This window comes from Sciurus carolinensis, chromosome 10, assembly GCF_902686445.1.
Source record: "Sciurus carolinensis chromosome 10, mSciCar1.2, whole genome shotgun sequence".
In the NCBI taxonomy this organism is placed as follows: domain Eukaryota; kingdom Metazoa; phylum Chordata; class Mammalia; order Rodentia; family Sciuridae; genus Sciurus; species Sciurus carolinensis.
In genome coordinates, this window is record NC_062222.1 from 28420491 (window position 1) to 28439736 (window position 19246).

The 19246-nt window shown below is 43.6% G+C and overlaps 1 protein-coding gene across 8 annotated transcripts in view; it reads left to right on the plus strand.

Annotated features, from left to right (window-relative positions):
- Window positions 1-19246, plus strand: part of Trim2 (tripartite motif containing 2) — a 199360-nt gene that overhangs the window by 84591 nt on the left and 95523 nt on the right. For 3 of the 8 annotated variants that reach the window (XR_007110497.1, XM_047566334.1, XM_047566335.1), the window contains exon 1: window positions 1935-2306. The exons of 3 other annotated variants lie outside the window; for them this stretch is intronic. Coding sequence is in view for 2 of the 5 variants with exons in the window: in XM_047566334.1 (XP_047422290.1) it covers window positions 2187-2306 (120 nt within the window). In the remaining 3 variants the exon portion in view is untranslated. Of the gene's footprint in view, window positions 1-1934; window positions 2583-3120; window positions 3198-19246 lie in introns of those variants that run through there. 2 more of the 8 variants (XM_047566341.1, XM_047566342.1) reach the window with 2 other exon arrangements.

Genomic DNA, 19246 nt, shown 5'->3' on the forward strand with positions numbered 1-19246 from the left:
TCCTGGGTTCAATTCCTGGTACCAAAAAAAAATCTTGTGGTCCTATAAAATGGTGCAGGTTTGGAACACGGTCTGACAGTTCCTCAGAATGTTAGAAAAAAGTACTGCCATTTCTAGCTTTGCCTTGACGAACTTCTAAGCGTTGGGTAATATTAATCACTCCTTTCTTAAACATTGCACCTCCCTGATTGTTCGTCTCCTCTTTCTCCCTACTCCCCCCCACCCCCCCGTCCCACACACACAACACACACACTGGGGATTGAACTAGGGGCACTACCATTGATCTGCACCCCTGTCCTTTCTTATTTTGAGACAGGGTCTCACAAAGTTGCCCAGGTTGGCCTCAAACTTGAGATCCTCCTGCCTCAGTCTCCCAAGTAGCTTGGGCTATAGGCACGGGCCACCACTCCCAGCCCCTCTTATACTTTCTAATCTTCTTTTTCTGACTGTCTTTGCCTATTTATAGCTGATGTTTCTTTTCCTCTCCACCCTCAATTCTGCTCATATCAATCAGTTCACACCGTGTGAACCTTATGGGTAAAACTGTTTGTTTGCTTCCCATTCACCACGAACAGGCCTCCTTCACCTTGTACTCCTGCCACAATGTAGTGTGCTGCCACAGGCCCAAAGCAACGGGGCCAAGTGACCGTACTGGAATCGCCAGAACCATGAGCCCAAATAAAACTTTCCTTCTGATAAGTTGATTATTTCAGGTATTTTGTCACAGGAACAGAAGGGCAGATGCAATTAGTTCAAATGAGGTCATTCTGCAGTAGGTGGGAACCTAATGTGACTAGTGTTCTCATAGAAAGGGGAAATTTGGATACAAGTGTGCAGGAAAGACCCCACGTGAAGACTGGAATTACACTGCCACTAACCAGGGAACTAAAATAACCCAGGGGAGAGAACTGGAAGAGAACCTTTCCTAGAGCCGTCAGGGCGAGTGAGCGAGATGGCTGCACCAGCACTTTAATCTCAAACTTCCAGTATCCAGAACTGTGAGGCAGTAAGTTACTGTTCAAGCCACGGAGTTTGTGGTACTTTGTTATGGATGACAGGCCTACAACTCTGCTCCCCTCCCAGTACCAGGCATCAAACCCTAAAGAAAAGTTCTCATTCTCTTAGCTTTGGAGTCTTTTCCATCAACCCAGCTCCTCCTCCACTCCCTTCCTAGGTTGGCCTCCTTTGATATGCCTTCTGAAATTATCTTTCTGAAATACATCCAATCAAGTCACTTGCCCCACTGAAATCCCTCAGAGGGTTCCCCTAGCTTCCAGAGAAAGGTCAAATCCCCTAGATTAGCAAACAAACTCTTTGTCACTATCAGTAACTGGATCTCTCACTCTACCTAGCTCCTGCCTCCCACAGCCATACCCAGGATCAGCTTTCTCCTGCCTCATTTTGTTCAGAAACCTGCTCAGTGTTCAAAACTCAAATGCAGTCTGCTCTGGGAGGCCTTTCTTGGTTTCCAGCGAGATTTGGGATCTTTTTCTCAACTTCTAGGCATGCATTTCTGACCTAGTGATTTTACAATGTTCGGAAATCACAGGTATCCCCCAAGTACCCCCGCCCCCACTAGACTGTAAGGCACTTGGGAGTAAAGACTTCATGCTTTTTCCAACTTTCACTCCTAAGGCACTCCTAAGAGTGGAAGGGCTGTTTCACTGAGTAAAAAATAAGCCCCAGAGAGACGGCATTAGCTCATCATTTCCAGTGCTGATTGTATCATAGTTGACTTGTTTCTTAGAATTAAACGCAGATTTTTTTTTTTTTTTCCTTTTGCATTTAGTCGCGTTTGTTTTCAATCATGAGCTGTCCCATGATGGAGGCCGGCCCTATTCAGCGCTCTCGGCCCATCCAACTGAAGTCACTTCCCCTGAAGGGCCAGTGTTTGCATTGGTGTTTACAGACCGAGGAGGAGGACGAATGCTCGGGAGTAGACCTGAAAACCGAGCCAACCCGGTTTTCCTGCCCCCCTGGGCTGCGATTGGCGCATCCCGGAGGCTGGCTGCGAGAGCCTTTAGTCATCGACCGGCGAAATCTCTCTGGAATTGGGCACCAACTTGCGTGTTTGCCTTCGCCCTGTTTGTGCGGGGATTAGCCGTGGGTCGGGTGTGGGAATGCTGCGCGATCCCGGCAGTGTATAATCCGGGATTTGCCTCTGCCTGGAGGTTTATGGAAAACAGATGTCTCACTGCCCTGGGACTGAGCACAGAATGGAAATGACCGACCCGGGAGCCATCTGGAACCGAGGACGCCGAGCGCAGGCCCTTCGGAGTCCAGCCGGGAGGCAGACTTTCCTCCTCGTGCGTGCTTTTACTACTTGGCCCAATCGCTCTGCAAACGCCAGGCGATAAAGCAGTTTGACCTTCAGACAAAATCGGGCTGCAAGAGTGCGGTTGCGGGGGAGGGAAAGGAGGCGGAGAGGAGCTGGCGCCGCCGCCTGGGTCGCCGCCCGCCGCCTGATGTCGTGAGCCAGCAGCGGGCAGACCAGGGCTCTGGCCGCGGGCGCAGCGGCGCTGGAGGAGTGGCGGGGTCCCCTTCGCGCGCGTCTCCTCCGCGGAGCAAGCCCGGGTCTCGCAGTAAGTGGCAGCTCGGGCCGCGGCGCGCGGCGGCCACCAGGAGCGCTCGGCTCTGGCAAGGTCGGGGTGGACCGAGGTGTGCGGGAAGGCTGCCCAGAATCCATTTCCGGATCCTCGCCGCGGTGCTTAGAAGCCAGCCAGGACCCGTGCAGCCCGAGCCCGGCGGGGGCTGCGGAAGCGCCACGCCTTGACCTTGCCCGGCTGCCAGGCCCCGCCGTCTCCCCCGACCCGCGGACCCCCTGCCGATCCAGACCACAAGCTTCAAAGCTGGGGTCGGGGAGAGGAGGCTTTTAAAGTCATTTTGCATTGGGGGAAGAAAAAAAAAATTAAGATATTCCGCAGTCTTAAAGCAGTAGTTGTAATGATCTTGCAAAGATGGGCTTCTTTCCCTTTTTCTATCTCTTTTAAAAAATACTCGGTCGTTTTTTAAAAGGAAAACTCTTAATTTCCTTCCTATGAGCCTCTTCTCGTTCTCTGGCCAAACTCATACTAAGGTTGTGGTTTATTAAGGAGGAAGATGTTGATTTTTGCGGGCTGCAGTCCTTCTTTTGATTGATGTATTTATTCTGGAAATACTTGTCCCATGATGAAAACCGCATGCTGCTGACAAACTAGGTAAAGGGCTGGGGGTGGGGAGGGAGGCTCGTTTCAAGAAATACCTATCAGATCCAAAGCGTTTTATGAACCCCATATCCGTTCCTACCTGAGATCCAACTTCATAGAGCTAATGATTCCTTCTACATCCTTTACTGCCCCTGTAAACCACCAAATTTAATTTATGGAATAGACAGCTTTAGATTCGAACTATTATTTATTTATTTATTTATTTGCAGTGCTGGGAATTGAACACAGGACCTTACCATGTTAGGGCAAAAACTGAACTACTAGGCTACTCCTCCAACCCCCAAACCCTTTTTAAATAGCTAATTTAAAATTTTAAAGAAATTTTAGCGTTTCAGAGGTCCAGCATTAGGTTAGCCCCCAGGATATGCATGAGAGTTTGTTCATGTGTTCACATTCATGCTTTTTTTGTGAAACAGATTTTAACCTGTTTTCTTCTAAAAAAAAAATGGGAGATTAAAATTTTCATCTATATTTTTAGAATATAGTTATGAACTTGTTGCAAGGCAACTTGTATTTCCAGATTCCTTTACCAGGGGTGGGAGGCGGCACCGCGGTGGATCAGGTCAGTACCTCCCTGCTCTATTTGACCTCTAGTCTCAGATTTCCACTTGATTTCATCCTTGGCAGAACTAGTACCTGCCCTTCAACTCAGGAAACAAAAAGAGCAGGAATGATTCGGAATGCTTTGACAGTCACCGCCTTACTTAACCGAAGACATAAAAGCGTCTGGTGGAACTTTTGATGACGCATGTTGCATTTCCTTCCCCTTCAAATTTAGTTTCATATAGTAATTAAGGATCAGTTTTTTAAAACCTGCACCTCCCTTCTTCCTCAGGGTACTTAGGGATTTGGTTGAGATGGGCAAGGCCATCTACCCTAATGGAATGTCTTCCAGGTGAGATAATCTGGTCATGCTCTCAGCTGGGGATCAGAGGGTCACACCTGATCTCACTGAACCACCATTAGCACATTCTTTTCCCAGCAGTTTCCCATTTCTTTTTACCCTAAAATAGGATCCTAAATAGGATCCCATTTAGGTACCTACCATGCTATTTTTGTATCATGGGTTGTAGCATACCATCATCTTTCCTTGTCATGGTTTGTTTAGATGAAAATGTCCCTTATCAGTAATTCTCTGCCTTTTTCCAATCCCTGCCTTTATTTTCTTGGAAAATTCTATCTCTAAAAGATTCCCCCTGGAAATTCCATTGCATGGCTTCCTGATTGTCTGGTCAGCTGGTTATTTCTATTTCAAACCTGAAGTACAGGCATAAGGAACTTTTTATAAGATGCTAAACATAAATGGCTTAGAGAGTCTTCCTAAGAATTAACATCTCATGCTCTGAGGTGTTCTTTGGTCTGCTCTTGGGTTGCATTCTTTCCCTTGAATTTCTGTCCATTGACTATTCTAGAAAGAAGCTGGATAGTTCCCTTGTGGATCAGGAGTGACCCGTTTGTGTGTCCTTTTCTGAGCATTTGTGTGGCCCCATTCAATGGAGATAACTCAGCTAGATAATAGAGCAGGACCCAAAGAAGCTTTGACAATGATATCCTGAAATCCCCAAATCCTGGGGAGATAATATCGTCGTGTTCGTCTTTTCTCATCATTCCACTGAAAATGGTACTGCTTGGTTTACACTCAATCCCATCTTGGAGTATCAATATCCAAGACAATATTAGCTTGAATTTATACAGGCACTAAAAACATAGACTGTCTGGTCCTGGTGAAATGCTTTTAATGCTGTTGCCAATGATGAAGATGGGAACAATGACAATTTTCCTTTTTGGTTTTCCTGGGGAAAATTGTTCCAGGATATCTGCTTGAGATGCCCACTGAGAATGTTGTTGTAAAAGCCCTGAGGCAAAGACTGAGGTCCTATCTAACCTGTCATCAGTATTATATTTGGTGCTCTGTATCTGCAGCTTCCACATCCCTGGGTTCAACAACTGGGGATCAAAAATAATTCACTGTTACTTGGGCCTATAGTGGTTACTTGCCTGTGCTGAGCATGTCCTTATTCCCTGAGCAATATGATTTCACAACTATTTACATAACATTTGACATTGTGTTAGGTATTGTAAGTAATCTAGAAATGATTTAACTTATACAACAGGATGTGCATAGGTTATATGTGAACTATACCATTTTATATAAGAGACTTGGAGAGCCACAGATTTTGATGTCTACGGGGTGGGGACGCCAGTGAAACCAGTTCCCTCAGATACCAAGGAACTACTCTATCTCTTAGGTTCTTATGTATTTGATTTTATGACAGACTTGCTAGTTGGCAAGTCTGGAAAAATCCCTACAAATCATCTGTGAGTTTAATATATTCTTTTCTCTTGAAGAATATGATAGGTCTCATGATATGGCTAGTAGGGCCTCAGTTGTTAGACTGCTTGCCTTGCAAGCACAGGCCCTGTGTTCAATCCCCAGCACCCCACGATATGGGTAGTAATTGGTCTTATTGTTGAAAGAATTGACAAGTGCAATTTTTCAATAAATAGGTAGGTAGAAAGAAAATTAAAGGGGCAGGGATTAAATCTAGTGACACTGAGTCCCTCTTTACTAGCCTCTCAGTTTTTATTTAATTTTTGATGGTTTGGTGTAAATTCAACCTCAGAAATTGAGGGTTGTTTTCTTGTTGTTTTTGTGGTCCTGGGGATTGAACTCAGGAGTGCTTTATCACTGAGCTACAACCACAGCCCTTTTTACTTTTTTCCTTTTCAGGCAGGGTCTCACCAATTTGCTAAGGCTGGCCTCGAACATGGGATCCTCCCACCTCAGCCTCCCAAGTAGCAGGGATTACAAGCACGTGCCACCATGCCCAGCTAGAAACTGAGTCTTTGTTGGCAAATATTTTATTTTGCTCATAATGGTTCCTTTCTACTTAAAACTAATATTTTTGTACATGATGCCTTCCAATCTTACCTTAATCCTTGAACAGAAATATCCTCCCCATAGAATCTTCACTATTCTCCCTTTTTGTAACATACTATATGTGTAAGTGAAATTTGTTTATATGGAAGGGCTGGCCCTGGATGATTTAAATGTATCCTGGGGCTAGGAGTAGTTCAGTGGTAGGGCACTTGTCTTGAATATGTGAGGAGGCCTGGGTTTCATACCTAGAACTGCAAGGGGAAAAAAAAGTGTCAAGCAAAATACACTGTCCCCGTCAGCATCATTGTTAACTTACGACACTTTAGAAATGAACCAAGCTAAGACTTGCTGACTTCTGGAACCAGAGCAATTTGTGGGACTCGCCAGAGGCAGCTGGAGTCCAGGGAGGTGATTAGCCTTTTAAATCACCATCTCCTTAGTGTTTTTCAGGTTTCAGAATGGCCGCCTTTTCAGGGTTTTTTTTTTTTTTTTTTTTTTCGGTTTAAATGTATTTATTGATTTAACCTAAAGTATCAAGAGGGGCATAAAATTTCCCAGCCTGCTTATCTCCCATTGAGATCAGGAATAACATTTTAGGACTCATTGCTGACCTTCAGGGATGACTTTCAGGATCAAACAAAATGGAAAGTGTCTCAGATTCAGATTTCTGAAATGCTTGTGTCAGATTTCTGATACAAGACCCCAAATGCAAAAAGTCAGAACAACTTTTGGTTTGTTTGTTTTTTGGTGCTGGGGATGGAACCCAGGGCCCTGTACATGCTAAGCAGATGCTCTGCCATTGAACTCCACCCCATGACCCTGGAACAAGTTTTGTTTTGTTTGTGCTGACCAGTTTGGTAGAAGGAAGGAGATTTTTCAAGTCCATAACTCCAGTCTGTCAACCAGCAAAGATCTCTGCAACAAATATGTTTCAAACCCTGAAACCCCCTGCTTTATCACCTAGAAAGTACAATAATTGAGAAGGCAGAGTGTAAGCTTTGGAAAATTTTTCAAGTCTTGCTGGAACCATTAGACATTAGCGAGCATCCTCCTCCCTACCCGTTCATTTCCTCAAGTCTTTTCTCAACTGGGAAATCATGTCAGGCTATGGTCAGCACCTCTTCAGGTAGCTTTCCAAGAGAATCAAGATTGTGCTCTGTCCTGAGATTTGCTTTCTTGGTGCAAGGTGTCTTCTAGGCTCATTCAATGTGACCTGAATGAAGTGGTCTTTGCTGCTCACCCCCGAGACTCCCACTGGGTTTGTGACTCTATTCCCAGGAAGTTCCTTCCCCAGCTACCAGCCAGTTCAACAGTGACCGTGGGCAGCTCTGAAATGACCCATAATGGGAGCATTGCTGCAGGGTAAATGATAGATATCCTTGAGCTTTGCATTAATTAAGAGGATGAGATCAGGTCTCTTTAATCATGAAAACAGCCTCAGACTAAACAAAGAACTGTCTCTTGCTTGCTACATGTGATTTATTTAAATTAGTGTTGCACATTCTACCATGATGTTGAAGCCATATTATAAATCCACCAAATAGAATAAGTTTTCTGGGCCTTTGCTTAAGGATAAAAAAGGCTTTAGCCACGTTGAATGGGATTTGCATCTTGTTTGCTTGCCTGTACGTCCTGGTTTATTGTACACAATGGAGGGGGCACATCTAGCTTTTTAAGCTGGGCAGTCTGCCTTAGTGATGATTAAAATAGTGAACTAGGAACACAGGGGGTTAGCTGAAACCTTTTTTTTTTTTTTTTTAAATTCAAGATTGGCAGTACAATTTGCCTTTGCAATAGCAAAGGCTATCAGTGTATAATAACCTCTTTGGTTTTTGTGTGTAGATTATCTCCTTCTTGATTTGGGGCATCTGGCTCCCCTTTATTGTTCAGAATTTGCTCAGGGCTTCCTTCACCCACTGCATGCACTGGATTCAGCTTAACTGCAAAATAATGACATGTTAGTTAAAGAAAGAAGTTGTAAAAGTGAGTCTCTTATGCAATGTAAGCACCTCTTTTGGATCTCCCCTTATGTGGCATGGTTAAGAAGGTCACCCCAAGAAGTGGGGTAAAAGGATACTCAGGTGGGCTGAAGGCTGCAGGACTCTCTACTCCTTACTCATGGACCATAACACCCATGTCACCCTCCATGCACTGACACCTTCCCTTCCTCTGCTTGCAAGCTTGGATTATCCTTATCACCCATGTTCCCACTCAAGTCCTAGCTGTGTACTTAGTACTTCCTGATCTAACCTAGAATTTAACCAGAACCCATCAGACACTTTACCTTGCCTATGGCTCTAAAGGCTGAGATGAACAGTGTTCTGTAGCTTTAAGTTCCAGCTGTGATTTTAAGGACCAAGTTATACCAAGGAGGAAAACCAAGAGTGGCTGGTGAGAGTATTACACTCAATCTGTAAAATTTCACAGAGGGTATTCTGGATGTTAGCATCAAAGTTGCTGCAGGGAAAAAAGAAAAACATGGCGAAAACGGAGGGTCTAAGCCAGCGTGGTGGCGCAGACTATCCCAAGTTCAAGGCCAGCCTTGGCAATTTAGCAAGACCCGATCTCAAAATACAAAACTGCTGGGGATGTTCAGAAGTAGAACACCCCTGGGTTCAATCCCCAGTGATGCAAAAAATAAAATAAACAACCCCAAAACAAAACAAAACAAAAAAATCCCCAAATCCTGCCTTTCCCTTCTAACTCTGCCAATAACAAAGCTAGTGATCAAAACCGAATTTAACAAACGGTTACGGAATGTGGGCTCCAGATTTCTGCCACTATTAAGCCGAATTCTCTTTTACAAAGCTGTTCCTCTTTTATAAGAACGATGCTTTGTCCATCTGTTGCTGCACACGCTTGGGCTAACAAATGAGCTTACATGATAAACGCTCTCTTTTGCCCCGATCATGAGGCTGGCACACAGTGAGGGGACAATGAAGTGACAGGGTGCCATTTGCTTAGAAGAGGGATGAGTAGAGGCTGATGCAGTCTTTTGCTTATTTTTTTGCCATCAAGTAGCAATTACCCTTCAAGGGTCCTTCATCCTTTGTCCCCTTCCCTCCCCCAAAGTCTCAATCCAGAAACCTACAGTACTAAGTAATTGATACCCGAAGGCTGAAACCCACTCAGAACCGTCAAACCACCCACCAAAACAACAGGAGAAGATCTAGTAGGGGGTGGGGGTGTTGCTCAGAAGTAGAGCTCCTGCTTAACCTGCCAGCGCCCTGGTTCAGTCCCCAGAAAACAAACAAACAAAAATCTAGGAGCTTCGAAAGAGAAGAAATGGAAGGAGTGAGGGTGTGGGCAGACCTTGTGCAGAGTGCTGCTTTTTTCTTGTGGCATTTATTCTTATGTTTCTGCATCAGCATAAGAAGATAAGTCCTCTTCATTTTAATTATTTAATTAATTAATTTGAGGGTGTGTGCTGGAGGTTTAACCCAAGGGTACTCTATCACTGAGCTACATCCCCAGCCCTTTTTTATTTTTTTAATTTGAGACGGGGATCTAGCTAAGTTGCCAAGGTCGACCTGGAACTTGTGATCATCCTGGCTCAGCCTCCCCAGTAGCGGGATTGCAGACATGCACCACTGTACTTGGCTATCTTATTCACTTTTAATACAGTTTCATTAAAAGATAAAAGACAAAATATTGGCTTTCTCAGGGATTTCCTCTATAAGGATTTTACTTTCAGTGCAAAGAAATTGTTTTGCTTAAACAAAGGTTCTGAATTTTTAATGAGTATCTATTACAGATCATACTTGTATTTCTCTCTCTCTCTCTTGACTTTGCAAATGCTAAGCACGCTCTCTTCCCCTAGCCCTCAAATTCATATTATCTTCTAAAAGGGCTTTAAACATAAAGAATAGGAAATTATTAAGAATTTGCTTTGAATAGTTAAAGCAGTTTCTGTGATAAGAGGAAGACAGATTTATGGGGTTATAAAATTCTGAATTCCATCTGCTTGGGAGCTGGTTTGCATTTGTAATGCGGTACAAAATATTCTTGGCATGCTTGGGGCTTATTCCACATGGGATCCTCAATCTAGATAGGACTAAATGATTTCTTTTCCTAAATATTTTTTCCTAAACCATTTTTGTCTCATGAAGTCCTGTGGATAAATGTGCTCACCGAAGTGCTGCCAGGGCTCCAGATCTTTCCATCTCTGTGAGTATGGTTTAGTCTCTCTCTCTCTCTCTTTTTTTTTTTTTTTTTAATTTTGGTACTGGGGATTGAACCCAGAGGCACTTTACTACCAAGCTACGTCCCTAGACCATTTTTTATTTTTATTTTTATTTATTTGTTTAATATTATTGTATTATTTTAATGTTATTGTATTTTGTATATTGTAATATTATTGTATTTTTTAATGTTATTGTATTTTTTATACCTTTATTTTATTCATTTATTTGTATGTGATGCTAAGGATCGAACCCAGTGCCTCATACATGCTAGGCAAGTTCTGTACCACTGAGCTACAACCCCAGCCCTTATTTTTTATTTATTTATTTATTTTTTATTATTGTAAACAAATGGGATACGTGTTGTTTCTCTGTTTGTACATGGAGTAAAGGCATACCATTTGTGTAATCATAAATTTACATAGGGCAATGTTGTTTGATTCATTCTGTTATTTTTTTTCCCTTCCCCCCCACCCCTCCCACCCCTCTTTTCCCTCTATACAGTCCTTCCTTCCTCCATTCTTACCACCCTCCTTATCCCTAACCCTAAACCTAACCCTAACCCTAACGCTAACCCCTCCCACCCCCCATTATATGTCTTCATCTGCAGGTCTCACTAAGTTGCTTAGGGCCTTACTACTTTGCTGAGGATGACTTTGAACTTGTGATCCTCCTGCCTCAGCCTCGTGAGACTCTGGCATAGTTTAGTATTTAACCTTCCTTATACAGCCAGTATGTACTGATGGGTGATCAAGGGGGACAGGAGTTCACAGGTTGACTGGAGGAAGGGCGAAAAGACTCCCAGACCTCCCGCCTATATCCCTGAAGATCTAGGGCCCATCCTTTTGAATTTATACAAGACTGCTACAGTACTTACTGTCTTAATATGCGTGCTGTGATTGGTGTTTGCAACTTAAAAATGATCACTTCTTTTTTTTAAAAAAATATTTTTTTTAGTTGTCCATGGACCTTAATTTATTTACTTATTTATCTGTATGCAATGCTGAGAATTGAACCCCGTGCCTCACACACACTAGGCAAGTGCTCTGCCACTAAGCCACAACCCCAGCTCTATGATCACCTCTTAATTCACTCAAAATTGTTGCTCAGGGTCTAGTTTATGGAACAAATAACAAAGATGATATAAAAGAAAAAATTTAATCGCTTTAAATAGAAACATTTAACTTACAATCATATGACTAGTTTTGTAGGGAAAGTCTGGTGATTTCTGAATGTGAATACCGACTCTGTAGACTACTGTAGTTTGTCTTCATTTGAAGTTGGCTGCGAAGTCACTGGGTTCTTCCTTGGTTTGAAATGCTCCTGGGATGAACTTTATCAAGATTCTAAATCAGACTTGCCAATTCATATTCAGCAATTCCTGATTAGTGTTCAGTCTTAAAATCATAAGAACTCAATTTAAAACAAACATTAAACTCTTAGGCATAATGTATTACCTTGTGGATTTATTGCACCAACCAGGGTTATGTTGGGAACCGTCAATTATTTCTTCTGCAAGCTTGGGACACTGCATGCCTTAAGGTGGATTGAAGTGACAGTATGTTATCTGTCTTTTATTTATACAGGTAACCTTGTTGACCCACCAGGATGTGCTCTGCCATTCTCTCCAGCCCTACTACCACTCTTTATTACTCATGAAATTTATTGGTCCCTGTGGCATGAATCGGGAAGAACCAGCTCACTTGGTTCAAACCCATAATTTCTTCAGCATGGCAGCTAACTAGCTGAGCTCACTTGGCACTGAGATCATAATAATGATTTAATCCCACAGTTGAGAAAACCTTTGCCTTTGAAAAACGACTTTCGGGCAAGGGGTGTGACTCCTCCGAAGGCGCTTGCCTAGCTTATGCAAGGCCCTGGGGCCCTGGGTTTGATAGCCCAGCACCTCAAAAACAAAATCACTTTCACATAAATTATGACAGGGCTGGGGGTGAAGCTCAGAGGCAGAGCGCTTGCCTAGCACAGGCCTTGTGTTTGACGCACAGCACCACAAAAACAAAACAAAGACCAAGACATAAATCATGCCATCTTTTTTTTTTTTTTTTTTTTTTTGGTACTGGGGATATAACCCAGGGGTGCTTAACTACTAAGCCATATCCCCAGCCCTTTTTATTTTTTATTTTGAGACAGGTTCTCACTAAATTGCTGAGGGCCTTGCTAAATTGCTGAGGCTGGCCTTGAATTTGTGATCCTCCTGCCTCAGCCTCCCACATCACTGGGATTACAGGTGTGCTCCACCGTGCACGGCTTCATCTTATCTTTATAATGACTTGTAGAAGTGACATTTTAGGGTGGGAAGACTAAGTCTTGAAGAAGTTGAGTGACTTTTCCAGTAAAAGGAGGGTCAGGACTCATACTTAGGATGTCCTTCTCACTAGACCAAGTGCTCAGTAACATCTGATTGAATGACATATGATAAAATAATACCTGGGACTGGGATGTAGCTCAGTGCTTATCATATGTGAGACTCTGTGTTCCATCCCTAACACTCAGGAAAAAAAAATCAATAATAATACCAGAATCTTGGGAAGCTCTAGATGAAAGGATGTACCATGTGAAAACAAGTCTAGAAAGGTATCTGGAAAAGCAGTTTCCAATAGAGATTAGTCCATTTAAAATTCAACTCTAGAGCCAAGCGTATTACACAAGCAACCCATAGGGAGCTATGTGAACCAGACATGATTACTTGTCAATTTAAGTGATCCGGACAGTAAGTACAATGGTGGTTCAGAGAAGACTTCATTTATTTTGTGGCACTGGGGACTGAACCTAGGGCTTGTGCATACAAGTGCTCTACCCCTGAACTACATCCTCAGCCTGGTGGTTCAGAGAAGAGAGAGAAAACCATAGGATGAAAAATCAGGGATGATATGATTGAGGAAGAGGAACTAAAGTTAGAACTTAAAGAATATCCAGGATTTGGATGGAAGAGGGAAGTGGGAAGAGCATCATGGGCTGTATTTCAGGTGGAGATTAGTGAGCAGACATCTGAGTGCAGAAGGAACTGACCAGAGAGGCCTTAGCATAGAGGTTGTGGGAATTAACATAGGAATAAATCAAAGATAACTCAAAGAGGATCAACGGGGATCTTCAGGGCCTGATGGACTTGACATTCAGGCACTGCAGAGTGGGTGAGCAGCATCGGGTTTGTCTGCTGGCTTTGCTGGAGAATCTGCTCCAGCTTCTCCTGGCTTCCGGTAGCCTCAGGCACTCTTCCACTTGTAGCTGGCCTCTACCTGTGTCTTCACACCATGCTCCCTTTGTGAGTGTCTCTATATCCATAATTCTCCTTTTTATAAGGAAACCATCAGATTGGAGTAGAGTTCACCCTGATGAGCACATTTAAACTTGATCACTCCTGTGAAGGCCCACGGAATCTTCCCAACTTAGTGTGGTTTGATTGACAGTTTTTCAGCTTTACCATGGTGCCCAAATGATACGCATTCAGAATAAACCGTACCGCATATTTTGAATTTTGATCTTTGCCTGGGCTGGTAATATGCAGGACGATCCTCTCTGGAAACCCTGGGCAATGGCACGAGTCATCCTCCTAGTCAGCCACGTGACCAGGAAGGGAGGTAACCGACACTGCAGATGACTGTGTCGCCCGCATTTTTGGATGCAGGCATTCAATATATTACATGAGATATTCAACACTTAATTATAAAATAGGCTTTGGATTATTTTGCCCTAGGCTAATGGGAGTATCCTGAGTGCATGTAAGGTAGGTGAGGCAAAGCTAGGAGGTTCAGAAGGTTGGGGGAGTAATGCATTTTCTTTTTTTGTTCATTTAAAAAATTTGTTCTTTTTAGCTATACATGGAGTATAACTTATTCTAAGTAGGATCCCATTCTTGTGGTTGTACATGATGTGCAGTTTCACTGGTCGTGTATTCATATATGAACATAGGAAAGTGATGTCCAATTCATTCTACTTTCTTTCTTATTCCCATCCCCCACCCTTCTCTTCATTCCCCTTTGTCTAATCCAATGAACATCTAGTTTTCCTTCCCACTACCCCAATTTTATGTTAGCATTCACATATCAGAGAGAACATTTGACCTTTGGTTTTTTGTGATTGGCTTATTTCACTTAGCATGATAGTCTCCAGCTCCATCCATTTACCTGCAAATGCCATAGTTTCATTCTTCTTTAAGATTGAGTAACATTCCATTGTATATATACCACATTTTTAAAATCCATTCATCTGTTGAAGGGCACCTAGGTTGGTTCCATAGCTTAGCTATTGTGACTTGAGCTGCTGTGAACATTGATGTGGCTGTGTCACTGTATTATGCTGATTTTAAGTCTTTTGGATATATGCTGAGGAGTGAGATAACTGGGTTAAATGGTGGGTCCATTTCAAGTATTCTGAGGAATCTCCATACTGCTTTCCAGAGTGGTTGCACCAATTTGCAGTCCCACCACCAATGTATGAGTGAACCTTTCTCCCCACATTCTCACCAACATTTATTGTTACTTGTATTCTTTTTTTTTTTTTTTTTTTTTTTTTTTGGTGCTGGGGATTGAACCCAGGGCCTTGTGCATGTGAGGCAAGCACTCTACCAACTGAGCTATACCCTCAGCCCCTCTTGTATTCTTGATAACTGCCAATCTGACTGGAGTGAGATGGAATCTCTGTGTGGTTTTAATTTGCATTTCGCTAATTGCTAGAGACTGTTGACCAATGGTAGAGTAATGAGTTTTCAACTTACAGTGCTTCCAGTTTGGGATGGGTTTATCAGGATTGACTCCATGGTAAGTTGAGAAGCACCTGTGTTTCTAAATAAGGTCTCAGGGTTCTGAGATATTGAAGACTTCAATGTATCTTTTTTGGGGAGGGGGTCAGGGGAATGGAGCAGGCGGACACGCTTCAGCCTGCTACAGGTGTCTTTCTTGAGCAGCAGAGTGAGAAGGAGAAAGGCAGATTGACAACATTAATGCAGAATACAGTGGAGGGAGGGGAGGGAGCCATAGGCTGGGGAAGGGAATGGAAGAGAAGAAATAGGTAAAATAGACATTTCACAGGAAGAGTTGGCAGGTTAAGCAGTAGCAGTGAGAATGTTCCTCGTATGGAACATGGTGCTTCACAGGGCATTTCTACATCGCTGCCTTTTTGATCTTCATGACCAATGATGGGGCTGAGTATTTGGTGTCTTTAGGTTTCTGCCTTGGGAAGACCAATGACAAGGTCATCCACACTGGCGACTTGGGCTGGCAAGGGAGGGCAAGATTTGGGACCACACGTGCTGGATTTGACATGGTGACAGAGGCACGTGCAGATGTCCACTGGGCCACTGGAAGCCTGAGCCAGCTGTCCTCCCTCCCGACACGGATTTGGGATTCAGATGCATTCCAGCAGTCCTTTAATCCCTGAGAGTGGGCGGGATCTCAGAGTGAATGCAGAAGCAGAACCGTGGGCTTGATATTTTGGCAAATTCCCAGAGTCAGAGGATTGCCAACAACCAGTCCAAGAAGCATTTTAAAAAGTGGAGGAGAAACAGTGGAGTTCTCTACTTCCAAAACTGAAGAAAAAGAGTTTCCAGTAGAAGTGTCAATGCCAGGAGCCGTGGGAAGGTGTGAGGAGGACGCTGGGGACTGGTGGGGGCAGCTGGGGGAAGACTTAGGTTTGAGCTGAAAGGAGAAGGTCGGGACGTACAAGGACCAGGAAAAGAAGGGAACCAAATAAAATGATAATCACAGGGCGGCATGCTTAAGAAAAGGTCCCGGTAGGACTTTTATTTGAGAGTCTTGATTTGTGAGCTATAGTTTACACACGGTGAAATCCACCCTTACTAGGGTTCAGTTCTATGAGTTTTGACAGATGCACTGGTGACCACTATCAAGATATAACAGGTACTTCATCACCCCTGAGGGGCTTTTAAAAAGGAAACGTGTACCTAAAGCCAGGAGGGAAGGAACCCTTGCTAGTGGAGATGATGGTGTTAAAAATGGAAGGATTACTTGAGGGAGAGAGACTGTGTTAGGGTTATCTAGAGGAAAAGAACTAACAGAATGTATATACAACTCTAGGAGAGATTAGATCAGATCCCACAAAGCTGTCTGCAGGCTGGAGAGCTGGGGAAACCAGTAGCTGCTCAGTCCAAGAAGTTGGAAGCCTCAGAGCAAGAGGGACCAGTGAGGCAGCCTGGTTCAAGGCCGAAAGCCTGGAAGCTCCCTGGAGTGTTGCTGGTGCAAGTGTGTGTTCAAAGGCTGAAAAATTTGGAATCTGACATCCATGGGTAACAGTAGCAGCCAAAAAAAAAAAAACAAAAAACCGGGGGTGGGGCTCACCCAGTCAGGCAAAACCAGGTTTGCGCATGTGCGCATCTATCTCATCCGGGTCCCCAGCCAGAATGTGCTGCCTGCGTTCAGGGCAGGCCTTCTCTGAATACCCATGACAATATCCCCCCGACACTCTGTACCAGACCTACCCAGAAGTGTGCTTCACCAATTATGTAGGCATCCTCAACCCAGTCAAATCGAGAACCAGGACGAACCATCACAGAAGCCAGGGAGGTAGTGGGAGGCAGGTGGGCCACTCAGAAGGGGTTATCTTGGTGAAAAGAAACGTGTCCCCTCTTCCTGCAAAGCAGAAGGAAGGATGAATGCTTATATTCAGGGTCTGATATATTTCGGGGATGAATTCCTAAAGTCCTGCCATCAAAACCATTTCCTGTTAAGCAAGATGTTAATGTCCTATTCTATAACTTCCAGAGGTATCAGAACTTCCTATTGCAATTACTACCTACAGGCATTCCATTAAAGTGGCGTGCAAGCACAGGGCTGCTTTGCTCTGGGCTATGTGCCCAAGTCCTGCTGCCTTGTAACACTCCAGTCATTTTAGAACTAACAACTTCAGAATTCAAAGTTAAGTGCATCTGCATCTTTTCCTGTTCAGTGGGAAAAGTTGGCAGCTAAAATGGCTTCAATCTTCCCATAAATACATGTGACAGCCATAAATGACTCACAGCTAAAGAGTTGGCTTTCACAGACATGTCTTCGGGGCATGATTTGGCAGAAGTGATTTGATTCCCATCAGGTCGTACTAACTTAAAGCCGCCTTGAAGTGAAGTTTTCTCTTTAATGCCCACCTTCCCTCAGCTTTGCTCATCACTCCGGTTCAGGCTGGGAGGCAAGAGGGTGTTGAATGGTGATTCTTAAGCTGTGTGATTCCTGAGTGGGTTGTGAATCAAGTTTGTGAGTTGCAACCAGCCTATTTAAAATATGAAATAGAATGGAGCAGAAAGTAGGGCATAGGGCTCAGTGTGGTTTCATACCGTGTTCATTTCAGTGAGATACATATGTCTGTAACAGACCCCAACATAAAATAGGTTTCTACTGTGGATTATAGTAACCAAAGTTTGGGAAATCTGGGTATAGAAGCATATGGATCCTTTATGATCCTAGGCAGGTTACTGAATGTTCTCATGACAGTGAGCTCCATTGACTATAAAATGGACTATAAAATGGTCTACTCTGTATGGCTGTTGAAAAGATGAAAGAGAAAATACATGAGAAGCAATGTGTTCTATGCCTGGTTAATAGCCAAAGCTTATGGTCATAATTTCTTTGCCTTCTTGGATTTCTTTTCCAGCTCAACTTTTTGTTTCATACCCAAACCTTTCTTCTGAACCTATTCTGAATTAGACCTATGAACTCAACAGCTGCAGACCACCACAGTTGTTCTGTAAGCATCTGCAACTCAAGGTCTGTCTTAGCCAGTTTTCTATGGGTACAGCTAAATACCAGAGACTGGGGACTTTATAAAGAACAAAGGTTTATTCAGCTCACGGTTCTGGAGACTGGGAGGTCCAAGGTCAAGGGGCTGAATCTAGTGAGGATCTTCTTACTGGTGGGGACTCTGCAGTCTCAGGGTGGCACAGGGCATCACATGGTGAGAGGGGAAAAAAAAAAATAGAACCAAATTAGCTTTTGTCAGTGACCCACTCTATTTTTTTAAAATTTTTTGTACCAGAGATTTTTTTTTTTTTTTTGTACCAGAGATTGAATCCAAGGGCACTTAACCACTGAGCCACATCCCCAGCCCCTTTTATTTTTTATTTTGAGCCAGGGTCTTACTAGGTTGCTTACAGCCTTGCCAAATTGCTGAGGTTGGCCTCAAATTTGCAATCCTCCTGTCTTAGCCTCCCAAGCTACTGAGATTACAGGTGTGCACCACCATGCCTGGCACTGATAATAAGCCACTAATCCATTAATCCACAGTGGATTAATCACTCTTCCCTCATAACCCAATCATCTTTTAAAGGTGCCACCTCTTCAAATCTCACAATGGGGACTGAATTTCAATAGGGGGATAATGTCCAAATCTAAACTCAACTCATCACCACCTCCTCTCCCAACTCTCCCCTCCCACTACTTGTCCTATCCCCATGCACACAGATCCCTCTGCTGCCTTCTTGAATTCACTTCTCTAGAAGAGCCACCTTTCACCCCCCACCTGGGCTGCCTGAGCATAATCTGATTCTTCCAGGAAGAGAATTCTGAGCCTGGGTCACGTGTCACTCATTGGATTACCAGACTTCTGCCTCCCATCTTCCCCACTGGCTCACCTCAGCCTGCGTGTCTGCCCCTTTCTTTTTATGTTTATTTATTTCCTGGTTCTTTTTAGTTATACATGAGAGTAGAATCCATTCTGACATAATGATAGAAGCATGGAATTTATTTTGTCCTAATTCCGCCCCCAGTACCTCTCCCTCCCCTCTATTGATCATTCTGCCCTTTACTATTATTATCATTTTTTAAAATCTTTATTACTAGTTATAGTAAGTTATTATTTTTAATATTTTTGTTTGCAGATGGACACCATACCTTTACTTTGTTTATTTAGTCTTTTCATATGGCGCTGGGAATCGAACCCAGTGCCTCACGGTGCTAGGCGAGTGCTCCCCCACAGAGCCACAACCCCAGCCCCCTATTTTTTAACGTAACGTGGAT